The sequence below is a fragment of the Rhinopithecus bieti genome, unplaced genomic scaffold, assembly GCF_001698545.2.
Source record: "Rhinopithecus bieti isolate Rb0 unplaced genomic scaffold, ASM169854v2 scaffold_17971, whole genome shotgun sequence".
Lineage (NCBI taxonomy): Eukaryota > Metazoa > Chordata > Mammalia > Primates > Cercopithecidae > Rhinopithecus > Rhinopithecus bieti.
Window position 1 is genome coordinate 2,730,005 of NW_016809834.1, and position 14,610 is coordinate 2,744,614.

Sequence of the window (14,610 nt, forward strand, 5' to 3'; positions counted from 1 at the left end):
ATCCAAAATGCTGAGTGATTTAAAAATATTATTCCCGAGCCACGCACGGTGGCTCACGCCCGTAATCCCAGCACTTTGGGAGGTTGAGGTGGGTGGACCACTTGAGGTCGTGCGTTTGAGAACAGCCTATCCAACATGGAGAAACCCCGTCTCTACTAAAAATACAAAATTAGCAGGATGTGGTGGCACATGAGTGTTAATTCCAGCTAATCGAGATGCTGAGGAAGGAGAATCGCTTGAACCCGGGAGGCAGAGGTTGCAGTGAGCCAAGATCGCACCATTGCCCTCCAGCCTGGGCAACAACAAGAGGGAAATTCCAATCTCAAAAAAAAAAAAAAAAAAAAAATATTATATATGTAGTACATATATATACACCACACACACACACACACATACACATAAGTCTCTTTTTTTTGACTAGTGAAACTCATATTAACATACAACATGCTTCGTAACCACCTCTATACCACTCTGGAAAGGATTCACATTTGAAAAAAACAGAGGCTCCAAATGGTAAGGCTGTCTGAGGTCATCTGCAAATTAGCAGGCACCAGAAATAGAATGTGTTTTCTCTTAATCCAGACCTTTAAGCTTTTCCAACAGAGGGCTGCTACACAGTATCCCAACCACTACAGAATGTGCCTTCCAACACTAAAAGAAAGATCACGGTCCTAATATAAACCATAAGCAAAGCAGTGCCTAAACATCCTAGTGTTATTTCTTCCATCTTCAGGTATGAGTTTGGCAGGTTCCCCAGCATGATCAAAGCGTCTTTCAAGCAACCCAATACTTTCCTTCCCTTGTTCTCTTTCACTGAAGAATGACACCTTACTCTGCAAGAGCTAAACTTTACCCAGGCTCCATAATGGTTATGAAAGAGGCCTCAGAAAAGGCACAGCAGCCACAGTGCTGCCCAGTATAAGGGCTGGCATGAAATAGCAGGGGAGGAAAAACCAAATTGGTCCTCACAAGGTTCTTAAGTAGTCCAAAGAAAATTCCAAAGAAGAAAATTTCTCTTGCAGCTGAGAGGTGAAGGAAGCAGTTATCAGAGAAATGGGCAATGTGTGTAGTAAATATTCACTGAAAGCCTATTACATGCTCTTCTAGGGGTTGAGGATATAGCAGTGAAGAAGAATAAAAAAAGCAGGGAAAACACTGCTGGCACAGGGAACAATAACTGACAAGGATGTTTAATTTGGGAAGGGGAGTGGATAGAAAGGGAGAATGTAAGATGGAGGTGTGGTGGTCTGGTAATAGCTTTGGAGTCAGGCCGACTTCGGTTTGAAGCCTTACTCTACCACTTAGCTAGCTCTGGGTTGGACTTCTGAGTCATCTTAAAATAAAAGGTGCCAGCCAGGCGTGGTGGCTCACACCTGTAAACTCAGTGCTTTGGGGGGGCCGAGGCAGGTGGATCACGAGGTCAGGAGATCAAGACCATCCTGGCTAGCACAGTGAAACCCTGTCTCTACTAAAAAACACAAAAAATTAGCCGGGCGTGGTGGCAGGTGCCTGTAGTCCCAGCTACTCGGGAGGCTGAGGCAGGAGAATGGCGTGAATCTGGAAGGCAGAGCTTGCAGTGAGCCGAGATCGGGCCACTGCGCTCCAGCCTGGGTGACAGGGTGAGACTCCATCTCAAAAATAAATAAATAAATAAAGGTGCCTTCGTGGCACTGTGAGAACTGAATGAGGTTAACACATGTAAAGCACTTCACCAGTGCCTGGGCTATAATAAGCAGTCTCTAAGTGAGAATTGTATCTCCTTTTGTATGTCACCTTGTTGATCCCAAAGCCTAGTAAAGTCCCTATAATCTCTTGGAGGATTGGGGCATGCCGACAGACCAAATCAATACATGAAAAAATAAACAGATATAGAGAGAAGGAGGGCAGAAACTGCAGGGAGGTGGCTGGGTGCAACATAAAACAAACATTCTAACAGTAACACAATGGACTTCCTAAGAAGAGCACAAGAGGAGAACATGAGTGATAGGGACCTCTACATTCAAGTGTCTCAAGGAAGGAAGCACAAGTGGGAAGATGGGAGGGATGAAAAGAGACCTGGGTGAGGACATGGGAGGCTCCCCTTTTGGAGAAATCCCCTCAGATCACCAGGCCATGAGCCATTTGAACATAACCACCTCCTGTCTCTGTGTGGACTACCAATCAATGGGAAAAGAACAGTCCCTTCAACAAATGTGCCCAAACAACTGAATTTCTACATGTATGAATTTCGACATACACGAATGAAGTTGGGGCCAGGCGTAGTGGCTAACACCTGTAATCCTAGCACTTTGGGAGGCCAAGGCAGGCAGATCACTTGAGGTCAGGAGTTCAAGACCAGCCGGGCCAAAAGGGTGAAACCCCGTCTCTACTAAAAATACAAAAAAATTAGCCAGGCATGATGGCACACGCCTGTAATTCCAGCTACTAGGGAGGCTGAGGCAGGAGAATCACCCAAACCTAGCAGGTGGAGGTTGCAGTGAGCCAAGATCACGCCACTACACTCCAGCCTGGGCAACAGAGCAAGACTCTGTCTTTAAAATAAAAGGAATGAAGCTGGCCTCTTATCTCACACCATTATAAAAAGTAACTCCAAATGAATCCATGACCTATATATAAAACTAAAACCATAAAACTCTTACAAAACCATAGGGGTAATCTTCATGACCTTAGAGTTGACAATGGATTCTTTCATTTCACACCAAAAGAAAATAAATATATTGGACTTCATCAAAATTAAAACTTCTGTGCATCAAAGAAAATTATCAAGAAAGTAAAAGACAACCTACTGAATGATAATAATATTCAGAATATACAAAGAACTTTTACAACTCAACAACAAAAATAACTCAATTAGAAAATAAAATGTGGCATACATATACAATGGGATATTATTCAGCCATAAGAAGGAATAAAATTCTGATACATGTTACAGTGTGGATGAACCCTGAAAACATTATGCTGAGTAAAAGAAAGCAGATACAATAGGACAAGTATTATATGATTCCATTTATATGAAATATCTAGCATAAGCAAATTCAAAGAAACAGAAAGTAGATTAGAGGTTACTAGAGTCTAGGGAGAGGAGAGAATGGGAAGTTATTGGTTAGAGGGTACACAATTTCCATTTACGGTAAAGAAAAAGTTCTGGAAATAGTGGTGACGGTAGCAAAACACTGTGAATGTAATTAATGCTACCAAGCTGTACACTTACAAATAATTTAAATGGCAATATTCACAATATATAGTACTACAATTTTAAAAAATTTATTTTAATCCACATATTATTCTTAAGTAATTTTTGGTATATGCTAAAATTTAGAGAAAACTACAATAATAATAATAAAATACATTTGAGGACTTCTTTTATTCATGTGTTATTATATACTATATTTTCTTAAATGTAATATAACATTTTTAGACTCAATATTCCTAGGTAAGCAGAAAAAAAAATATTTTTATGACGTAGAAATACTACTGTGCCTGAAATAAAAGGTTCTCATTATTCCTGAGGGAAAAGAGTCACCTCAAAAAAATACACTCAAAAATGCTGACATTTAAAAACTTACCTCAAATTTAAACCACTCCGAGTTCCACTGAGGGTTGAGTGACTTAAGGTACACATCTGTTTTAAAGGTGGTATTACCAAATTTTACCTAAAAACGAATAAGAAATTATTCACATATAAATATCAAAAATGTGAATAAAAGTAAATGTTAATGTCAGCCAACCAATAGAAGGATTAGCCATAAAGGGGACAAAAGACTATTATCCTCTGAGACAAAGGGAAGAAAGTACAGATGGATCCAGGTAAGCTTGTAGACTATACCCACAACAAGGGATTACCCATGTTCTGCTTGACCAGCTCCACACATCACAAAGAACTAACTTCCCCCATTTCTAAAGAGCACGTACAGAGCAATAAAAGATCAACAACCCAATAGAAAAAATAGGCAAAGGATATGATCAGACAAGTCACAGAAATGGAAATACAGCTGTCTTTAACCACATCAAAAGATGATCAACCTCATTCACACTAAGAGAAATACAAACTAAAATATTTTTACTTATCAGGCTGGCAAAGATCAAAAGGTTTGAACACAGAATTCGTGAGGTACTGTCATACTTTGCTAGTAGGAGTGTAGAAAAATCTCTACAGAGAACAACTTGACAACATATATCAAAATTTTAAATGCCTTAAATCCCTTTTAAGCTAGCAATTCTATTTCTTAGAATTTATCCCACAGAGGTACACAATGGCATATATCAGCAGCATTACTGTAGCAAAAGCTTGGAAACAAGCTAAATATCTATTAATATGGAACTAATTAAATTTATGGTAAAGCAACACAATGTAGCACTAAATAGAATAAAGCAGTTCTTCACGCACTGATAAGGAACAACTTCCAAGATACATCTTTCTCCTGCAGATATATGGCATTCTTCAGCAAAAAAAAAAAAAAAAAGACAGAATTTATATAATAGGTAGATGTCTATATATGTGCACATTATTTCTAGAAGTATATATAAGAAATAGTAACAGTGGTCACTAGAAAGAGCAGAGGAAAGGCTGGGAGAGAGAAGCTGACTCACTTTGTACCTTTTGAATTTTGAACTATGCATGATACTACCTATTTTAAATGCATTATTTTAAAATTCAAAAGCATCAAAAATTAAAATTCAAATGGCAATAACTTTATGTTCATTCAAATTGCACAATCCTAGATTTGCTTCCAGGAATTTTAACCTACAGAAGTACTTTCACATAAGCCCTCCCCACCAAAAATATAGTCATTCAGCAGAAAAGTGACTGAATAAATCATTTGTCCCTATAAAGAATGGAGTCGATTATACATACTGTCATGAGAAGATATTAATTACATAATAACTGAAAAAACAAGTAGCAGAATATATAAAGCAGGATTATATTTGTTTCTAAAAATGCAATAGAGATATACAAGTATTTTTTTAAGGGGATGAAGAATAGATTAACATAAACCAAAGAACTGACAGCAATTATCTCTGTAGAAGGGACTGATAGGGTGTAGGGAATACAGTACAGTGCTCTAAGAAGAAAGTAAGGGGTTTTCAAGTTATATTTGAGTGTTTGAATCTTTTTTAACGGGGAGCATTCAAGTATTACTTGCATAATTTTTTAAATCCCAACAATAGAGAAATGAAACTTAAGGAAAAACTTAGGAAGAATAGAGGTTCTTGCTTAATTACTAATTTAATTTTCATTCCATTTCAATATTCAAGGCATGATGGAAATATTTATTGTCTAATTTATCTAAAGTTGCTTTATATGAAGTAAAATACTGTTAGGATTTATAAAAACATTCAAAATCATTCAAAAGCCAAATATACTTAAGGGTTTTGGCTCAACTGCCAAAAGTAGCACATGATTTTTTAAGTGACAAATTTAAAGCACTCTACAGTTTTGTCCCACTATAACAGTTTTGCTATACTGTGCCTTTTTGTTGTTGTGCAACTGTTCATTTTAAATAAAGATCTGATAGTCCACAAACCGCATTAAACAAACAAAAAAGACTTTAGAAAAAAGGAAAAAGCATCAGCCAGGCAGGGTGGCGCGTGCCTGCAGTCCCAGCTACTCAGGAAGCTAAGGCAAGAGGACTGCTTGAAGTCAGGAGTTCAAGGCTGCTGCATTCAGGCCTGAGTGACAGAGCAAGATCCAGTCTCTCAAACAAATAAACAAATAAAGGACAAGAAACAAAAAGAAAAAGGCTGAAGTGTGTATTTTGCCAACATTGGATGATTTCCATTCTAGCACAGGAGAATCTCGGTTCACTTAGTCTTATTTAATTAAAAGGACATTTTATTACTCAGCAATTAAATGAATGCCTTATAAATTTGTTAAAGAACATCAAGGATTTTAATGGAGATCCCCCCTAGTAAAGTAAAGCATTCTCTTTACCTACTCATTAGCTAAATTACCTTGAGAAAGTTATTAATCTGTTATTTAAATTGGCTTCTTCTTCTGAAAAGTGGGATTGTTAAGTAAGCATTACATGATATAACGCATGTAGAGACCTAGCAAAATGTATGTACGTAGGAAATATTCATTAAATATGTATTTTCCTCTCCCTGTTCCCTCAAAGTTTCCTAGAAAAACACAAGATGACAATGCAGTTTAGCCAAACAATTGGTAACACACATTGAGATATATTTCCATTAATACTTCCCTTATACAGAACCCCATCTTACTCTAGAGATTCCTGCAAGACTAATCATCTTTAAGTATTACTTGGTCTTTGCTGGGTCCCTACACTCCTGACATCATATATAGTGGAAATTCTCTCAATCAATGCAACCAGGACCAATACTTGATCAGTTAATCAAATAACTTGGTTAAATTAGAGGATCACTAAAAATTATACAAACTGTAAACATTTTAAGGGTGCAGCACACCAACATGGCACAAGTATACATATGTAACAAATCTGCACGTTATGCACATGTACCCTAGAACTTAAAGTATAATTAAAAAAAAAAAAAGATAAAACATACAAACAAACATTCATTCCTGTTTTTTAATTTAAGGCTGACTTCTTCTTTGTGTAAAAGTCAACTGTTTAGTCATCTTTTTTGCATAAGCCACATTCATCTCTGATTTCTAGTTTGGGATGCTATAAAAAGCATGAACAAAGAATACTCTATTTTTTACAAGCTTTTCTCCACCTAATTCAAGAGTAATTTTTAGTGACCATTTTCATGTCTTTCCATTCATTAATCCTCTATTTTTTATAATCTTTTCTCCACCTAATTCAAGAGCAATTTTTAGTGACCATTTCCATGTCTTTACATTCACTGATTTATATAAGCTTTAAATAAAATATAGTAACAAATACAGTTGACATAAGCAGATTTGGGAATAAACACAACTGCCTCTTGGTAAAGTATATCAGCCAACTGATGGGAGACTCCAGGCACACTAGAGTAGTCTTACCCAGAGGAGTATTTACGAATACGCTTTATGGAAGGAATGCAGAGCACTGAGGATTGCAATGAGTCAGTTAATGGAAGTTGTTAAGAGAGCTTCAACTATATAGGCTTCTCCTCCTAATTTTTGGACTATTCAGTAATCTGTATCCCCCTTTCCTAGCCAGATTTATTTCCCACTTCTATTCAACAAGAATCCTCCTTCCAATTACATATGAATGAAATTTATTCAATTGAAATACATTCAATTACATCGATACATACCCTATTTCTTCTTCTGCTTTTATCAAGTTTGTCCTAGTCACCTGAAAATTTTTTCTTCCTTTTTCTCTCTTCCTTTGGAAATTTTACCATCCTCCAGACTCAGGATAAAGGTTTCTCATGACTAGCCCATGCTTCATTATCTCCCTCTTCTATGAACTTAGTCTGTAGCAAGCATTTTTCCCTTTATCATATTGTAATCCTTCATTATCCCCCTTCTCCTGCATTAATTTTTCCCCTTTCTACGGGATTATTCCTATTAGCACACAAATAGGTTCTGTATCTTTTCATTTATTTTTTAAGTACTAAAACTACTTCTCAAATACCACACTATTTTTCCTCCCCCCTTCATAGCCATACATCTTGAAACAGTTGCCTATTCATGCTCTTTCTACTTCCTCACTTCCCATGTACTTTAATTCTCTTTAAATCACTACAGGATGGGATTCCATCCTTATCATGCCTGTTGTCACAACCCCCATGTTGTCCAATCCAATAATTTTTCTGTCTTCTTACTTGACCCCAGTGACATCTGACAGTTGAGCTTCCTCTTTAAAGAAACTTCCTCTCTTGCCTTCTAAGACATTATGTTCCCCATTTTTCTCCTACCCACTGGCTCACAATCTCAGTTTCCTTCCCCTAGTCCTCCTCCTCTAATAAACGTCTTAATATCAAGTTTTTTCAAGGATTCATCCTGTTTCTCTCCCTTCCCCTAAGTCACAGGTTTGCAAAAAAGACAGAATCAAATCCTAAAGAAGCTTTAGAAATTTCTAGCAGTGTTTTTGGGGAAAACAGTAATTGCATTAAGTGGAAGGTCCAGAAATGCTAGGTATTCTTCAACGCAAGTGAGTTCCCAACAATGAAGACTTTTACCATGTCATGACTTTCAAATGTCCCACTAGACAATCACATGGGTAAGAAACCTACCTAGAAGGCTGGGTGCGGTGGCCCATGCCTATAATCCCCGCACTTTGGGAGGCCAAGACGGGTGGATCACCTGAGGTCAGGTGTTCAAGACCAGTCTGTCCAACATGGTGAAACCCTGTCTCTACAAAAATACAAAAAATTAGCCAGGCGTGGTGGTGTACCGGTAGTCCTAGCTACTCAGGAGGCTGAGGCAGGAAGATCGCTTGAACCTGGGAGGCGGAGGTTACAGTGAGCTGAGACAGCGCCATTGCTTCCAACCTGGGCAACAAAAGCGAAGCTCTGTCTCAAAAAAAAAAAAAAGAGAGAGAGAGAGAGAAAAGAAAGCTACCTAGAACTTGTTTTACAGATAAAAGTACTGCAATCGGGTTTCAATGTACATAATTGTCAAGAACTACAACCATCATGTAAATCAAGAGGCAACTCTGCTTTTTTCCCATGAGTTGACTATTTTGAAAAATCAGATAACCAATGGCAATGAAGATCTGAGATGCCAAAACTACACAACTGTCTGACTCTGTTTGAGAAGCAGTCATATTCGCGTGATTTTCACATAGGCGCTGCACTGCCTATTCCATGTCCCAGCTTTATTTTCTCCATATGCGGCATTTCTCAACATCCAGCAAACTGTATCTTTTACTTACTTACCTTATTTATGAACTCTCTCCTCCCACTAAAATGTAAGTTCCATGACTCAAGTTTTTATAATTTATTGCTATAGCCCCAGTATCCAGTACAGTGTCTAATACATACAAAGGTCAAATAAATATTCATTGATCCAGTATACTATATCTTTTACTTAATTACCTTATTTATGAACTCTCTTCTCCCACTAAAATGTAAGTTCTATGACTGAAGTTCTTTTAAATTTACTGCTATAGCCCCAGCATCCAGTAGTGTGTAATACATAAAAAGCTGAATAAATATTCATTGATTCATCTGATTACCTCATGTTTTCTATTATGGTCATGAAAAAGTACTTCCATATTAATATAATAACAACAGGCCGGGCACGGTGGCTCACACGTGTAATCTCGGCACTTTGGGAGACCCAAGCAGGTGGATCATCTGAGGTCAGGAGTTTGAGACCAGCCTGGCCAACATGGCAAAACCCCGTCTCTACTAAAAATACAAAACTTAGCAGGGTGTGGTGGCGAGCGCCTGTAATCCCAGCTACTCTGGAGGCTGAGGCAGGAGAATCACTTGAACCCAGGAGACGGAGGTTGCACTGAGCCAAGATCACACCACTGCACTCCAGCCTGGGTGAAAGAGCAAGACTCTGTCTCAAAAAAATAATAATGATAACAACAACAACAACTTCTATTTCTCTGTTATAGTTAGACCATGGTACTGATTTGTTTTTAATTGTAAGAATACACAGAATATATTAACTAAAAAGTATCATGCCAGGATAGAAAGGGTAGATTTCAAAATACTGGCTATCTAAAGGGAGTCCTGGGTCTCATAGTTGAGAAACACTGGCTTGTGTGCTCATTTTTACTCAGACCTTTTTTTTTTGAATGCCACAGTCATAAATCACTTCCTTAACATCTCCAATTAAAGGCCCTAGAGACATCACAAACCTAACATGCTGAAATGGAAAATGATCCACCTCAATCTTTACCATCTCCATGGAGTTTCAGAAAACCCAATACTTCAGAAAGCTAGGAGTCATCTTTTAATCTATCTTCAAAATACACCTGGAATTCATCCATTTGTCTGCATTACCAAATCCATCACCTTGGCCCATATCACCTGTTATTTGAACTATTACAGAATCTCCTAACTGCCTGATTTCTACTCTTTCCCCTTCAATCCATTCTCCATATAACAACAGTGCTCATCTTAACAAGGGCTTTTCAATGAATTTAGGGTAAAATTCAAACTGTTAATCATGGCCTTAGTCCTTGCAAAACTGGCTCTTTGATTAACTCTCCAACTTTATCTTATACTACTCTTCCCTTCACTGACTACGTGCCAGCCACAGGCATCTTCCTTCACTTCCTAAAACACACCAAATCTCTACGTGAGATATCCAGGTTACCTTCTGTCCACCCACTCCCCTACACACACAAATATGCTCCCTCAGCAGCAGGCTCCTTCTCATCCAGCAGATGCTGGGTTTGACAAACACTTTTCTCAGGGGCCTCCCCTGATAACTCAACCTAAAGTAGGTGTTCCCTGTTGTTCTCTTTCTATTGTTCTCTTTCATGGCACCCATCCCAATTTGTAACTATATATTTAATAATTTATTTACCTTTTAAATAATTTATTTACCTTTTTATTTAAATAATTTTAAATAAATTTAAAATTTATTTACCTTATTTACCTTTAAATTTATCTGTCTCTCCCACTAAAATATAAGCTGCATTAAGAGCAGGAACCAAGTCTGTCTTACCATGTTTATCCATTGGCTAGACCAGTGACTAGCCTAGATCCTGGCAAACAGCAGACACTCAATTTGTTCAAAGAAGGAAGTAGTAAGTAACCCATGAATCAGCCCCTTCATCACCAGCAAAATCCACCTAATTATCAAGCCCTGACAATTTTAACCTAAGAAATGTCCCACAAATCTTTCTGTTCAAATCCATTCCTATGCACATTCCCATATATTACCTGGATAATTTTACCACCTTCTTAACTGATCTCCCTGCCTCACTTCCCATCTGTCCAGTCCATCAATAGCATCCCCATTCAGGCCATCCTATAAAGAAACAAACTAATATAAACATGATCTTATTTTATTTCTGCTTTAAAAACTCCCCTGGCCAGGTGTGGTGGCTCAGGCCCATAATCCCAGCACTTTGGGAGGCTGAAGCGGGAGAGGCAGGAGGATGGCTTGAGGCCAGGAGTTGGAGGATGTAGTGAGCTGCATTCCAGCCCGGGCAACAGAATAAAACTTGTTTCTTTAAAAAAGGAAGGAAGGAAAAAAAAAGCTTCCTTATCCCTCCTTATAAATATTACAGTAAAGGAGGTTTTATAGAAAATAGGGCTTTCCAGCCTCATCCTTAACAAGCTCCACCACCCACATATCACATACCCTTTCCTCCAGACACATACCAAACTAAGGCAGTTTCCTGAACATACTATATATCCCATCCTATGACTTTGCCTTTGATGTTCCCTTTGCCCGGTAAAATCCTGGGTGTCCTTCAAGTCCTATTTCAAATGTCACTTTCACAGCAAGCCTTTCTCAACCTTCAGAGACAATTGTTTCCATATTCTAATACAATATTCATCACTTTGTCTGGTGAGGCTATATTAGCAGAGCGGTTAAGAGAACAAACTGTCAGGCTATGGAGGTTTGCAAGCTATGTAACCTTAAGCAAATTATTCACCCTTCCTGGGCCTCAGTTACCTCAACCATAACATGGGACAATAACAATACTCCTATAGCAGGACTGCTGTGAAAACTAAGAATTTACAAGTACTTAGCACAGATCAGGCAATTATTAAATTCAACATGTTACCTATTAATTATTAAATAGGCTGTGTGGGTCGATGTCTGAACTACCAGAAACCAAACACTATGCTTTGGTTATTTGTGGATTCCTATTACCTAACATCTGGCACAACAGCACTCAAAAACTTTCTCCAATGAAGTGATTAAGAATCACCATGACAATGGGGAGGGGCAGTGAACTGCAATTATTAGGTTACAGAACATTTAGGAAACATCAGGAATATTGAGATGAAATCTGGCTACATATTATGATATATCTATCCATCAACTCTAAGCACTAATAGCCCAAATGATTACTGCTCTAACACTCTGGCCCATCACGCCAATTTTTATTACAATCTTTACTTGGCTTCTTTCAGACTCTGGGTTATTACCTTCTGGGCCCTAGGCCTTTACTAATTTGCATGACTTTTAAACTAATCATTAGACTTAAAAAGCAATTTTGCAATTTAAGTCCATGGCAATTAATTGACTTCCTGCCTCAAGGCACTAAATTACTCTGAAACACCTCATCAGACCTACCAGTCTATGCAAGAGCAGGAAGTGTTGCAGTTGTGTTTTAGAACGTGCACGGCAAATTCACAAAACGTTAGGCATGTGGGACGCACTGTGGGACTCCAAGTGTCCATAAAGGGATTCATGCACCTTCTTAAACATGATGTCCACCACTCTGGCCATCCCTTCCAAGGGTGTGTGTGTCTGTGTGTGTGTGTTTCAGTGGCTGTGGGGTCACACTTTGAGATCTCCTGAGTGGCAGTCCTGACATCAGAGTCACCCCGGCATTCGTGTGTGTGTGTGTGTGTGTGTGTGTGTGTGTCCGTGGCTGCGCGGCCACGCCTTGGGATCTCCTGAGTGGCAGGTGGCCTGTTAATGAGTCCTGACATCAGGGTCACCCCCGCATGCAGAACAGTACGAGCCTCCCCGCGCAGCGGACTGTGCCGCGGACGCCTGCAAGCCGTGCACCCATCGCACGCACTGAAGTCTCGGCGGTCATCCCTCGTGAGACAGCTGGACAACCACGGCCGACGGGAGGGCAGTCGAGGGGGGAATAGGCTGAGGGGCTGGGGGCGAGGTGGGTAGATCCTTCACAGGGAGGGCTTGGCGCTCCCTGTGTTTTGAGGGGCAGGACCCCGCACCAACCTCCACGAAGGCATCAGTCAGGTCACTAGCACGGTCCATCACTGGCAAATGGCGCCCAGCCACGATTTTCACCTTCAGCTTCCCAGGCATGGTCTCGGTTTCGGCCTCTTCTTGGGCTCCTGCAGAAACAAACAAACGAGTCTGCGCCGAGCGCGAGGCCGGCGGGAGAGGGGCGGAGGCGCGCGGGGTAACTGACAGCGAAGGGGCGCGCGGGGGCGCGCGCGGGCGCCCGGTAGTCGCGCCGCAGGTCGCCACTCACTCTCGCAAGAGGAAGGGTGCGGTCCCACGCGGGTGCTGAGACCTCATTCCGGAGAGGCGGCCGGAGGAAGGGCTTTGATGGGTGCTTCTGCCCCGGCCCCACAGGGCTGGGACGGGAAGCAAAACCCAGTCAGCATCCCATTGAGCCTCTGCAGCCGCTGCTTGTTTCTCTTCCCCCGCCCTCAAAAATGGCGGCTCTCGGGGCACTGAAGAAAGCATCGATCGTTCGGCGCTCTGCCCACTTGGCGGGGCGAAGCTAAACTCGCTGAGGAAAGATAAGGGGGCGGGGCTGACTTTGAGAAAGCTGGAGGGCAGGGAAATGGGCCGAGTCCTGCATCATCCACCGAGTCGAGGCTGTGCATAGGTGCGGCGCTGCTTCCCTGGAGGGAAACGCTCCATCTTGCTGGCTGAAGCGCGAGTGCGGCTCTGTGACTTAGCTTCCGGCCGCGGCCTTCCCAGCTGCTAACGCCGCTTTTCGGATGGGCTGTGACAGATGGAGTAGCAGCGAAGACTGCTAGGAGAGCGTTTTCAGTCGGCCTCTAGTGACCCCTTTGGTGATTCGTAAAACCAAATTAGCTGGTTTCTACTTGGAAGGGGTAAAGGTGCGTGTGGTGGTTTCAGTTTTCTAGGAAATAGAGTTAGATGGCGGGGCGCAGTGGCTCACCTCTGTAATCCCAGCACTTTGGGATGCGAGGCGGGCGGATCACCTGAGGTCAGGAGTTCCAGACCAGCCTGGACAACATGGCGAAACCCCGTCTCTACTAAAAATGCAAAAATTATCTGGGGGTCATGGCAAGTGCCTCTAATAACAGCTACTCAGGAAGCTGAGGCAGGAAAATCGCTTGAACCTGGGAGGCGGAGGTTGTAGTGAGCCGAGATCACTCCTCTGTCTCCAGAAAGAAAAGAGAGATACCAGGCACATCTCGAATAATGAAATAAATATTATTTGGTGAAATTTTGTATTCAGTCATAGGCACTTGTATTGTTTACTGGGTCACAGATATTACTGTGGGCGGAGTGGGGGAGGTCACCTTGAAATCCAAAGTCGCCTCTTGAAAAAAAGTTTCTGCTGGTGGGTGCGGTGGCTCAGACTAGTAATCCCAGCACTGTGGGAGGCTGAGGCAGGAGGATTGATTGAGGCCAGGAGTTCGAGACCAGCCTCATGGAGAAGGGGCAACATAGTAAGACCTCTTCGCTACAAGAAATGCAAAAATTAGCTGGGCCGGTGGCTCGTCTGTGGGCTTAGCTACCTAGGAAGCTGAAGTGGGAGAATCTGGGAGAATTGCTTGAGCCCAGGAGTTTGAGGTTGCAGTAAGCTATCATCTCACCACTGCACCCCAACCTGGGCAACAGAGTGAAACCCTGTCTCTTAAAAAAAATTTTTTTAAAGTTTGCCCTGCACTCTTAGATCGTCTCAGTGTTCTTCTTAAGCATCCACAAGCCTAAAGATAAGACCTACAGTAGCAGCAGAAGTTCAGGACTTTCTACCATGGAAAGTATAGTCAACCACAAGAAATGAACTGAGAGAGCATTAAACATCTTGAAGCATTGACTCAACTATACATAAAGTAGGTGTTATCTACAGACTCAGACTACATTAGGGAAAT

The 14,610-nt window shown here is 40.9% G+C and overlaps 1 protein-coding gene across 12 annotated transcripts in view; it reads right to left on the bottom strand.

Moving 5' to 3' along the window:
- The window catches only part of C2CD5 (C2 calcium dependent domain containing 5), a 96,245-nt gene extending 82,592 nt beyond the window's left edge, over positions 1-13,653 (bottom strand). For 5 of the 12 annotated variants that reach the window (XM_017890541.1, XM_017890537.1, XM_017890538.1 and 2 more), the window contains exons 1-3: positions 13,005-13,231; positions 12,746-12,864; positions 3,567-3,653 (exon numbers count right to left, since the gene is read on the bottom strand). In XM_017890541.1, the coding sequence (XP_017746030.1) occupies positions 3,567-3,653; positions 12,746-12,835 (177 nt within the window). In that variant the 5' untranslated portion in view covers positions 12,836-12,864; positions 13,005-13,231. Of the gene's footprint in view, positions 1-3,566; positions 3,654-12,745; positions 12,865-13,004 lie in introns of all 12 variants that reach the window. The other 7 variants (XM_017890539.1, XM_017890532.1, XM_017890530.1 and 4 more) reach the window with 4 other exon arrangements.
- Between the last annotated feature and the right edge of the window lie 957 nt (positions 13,654-14,610).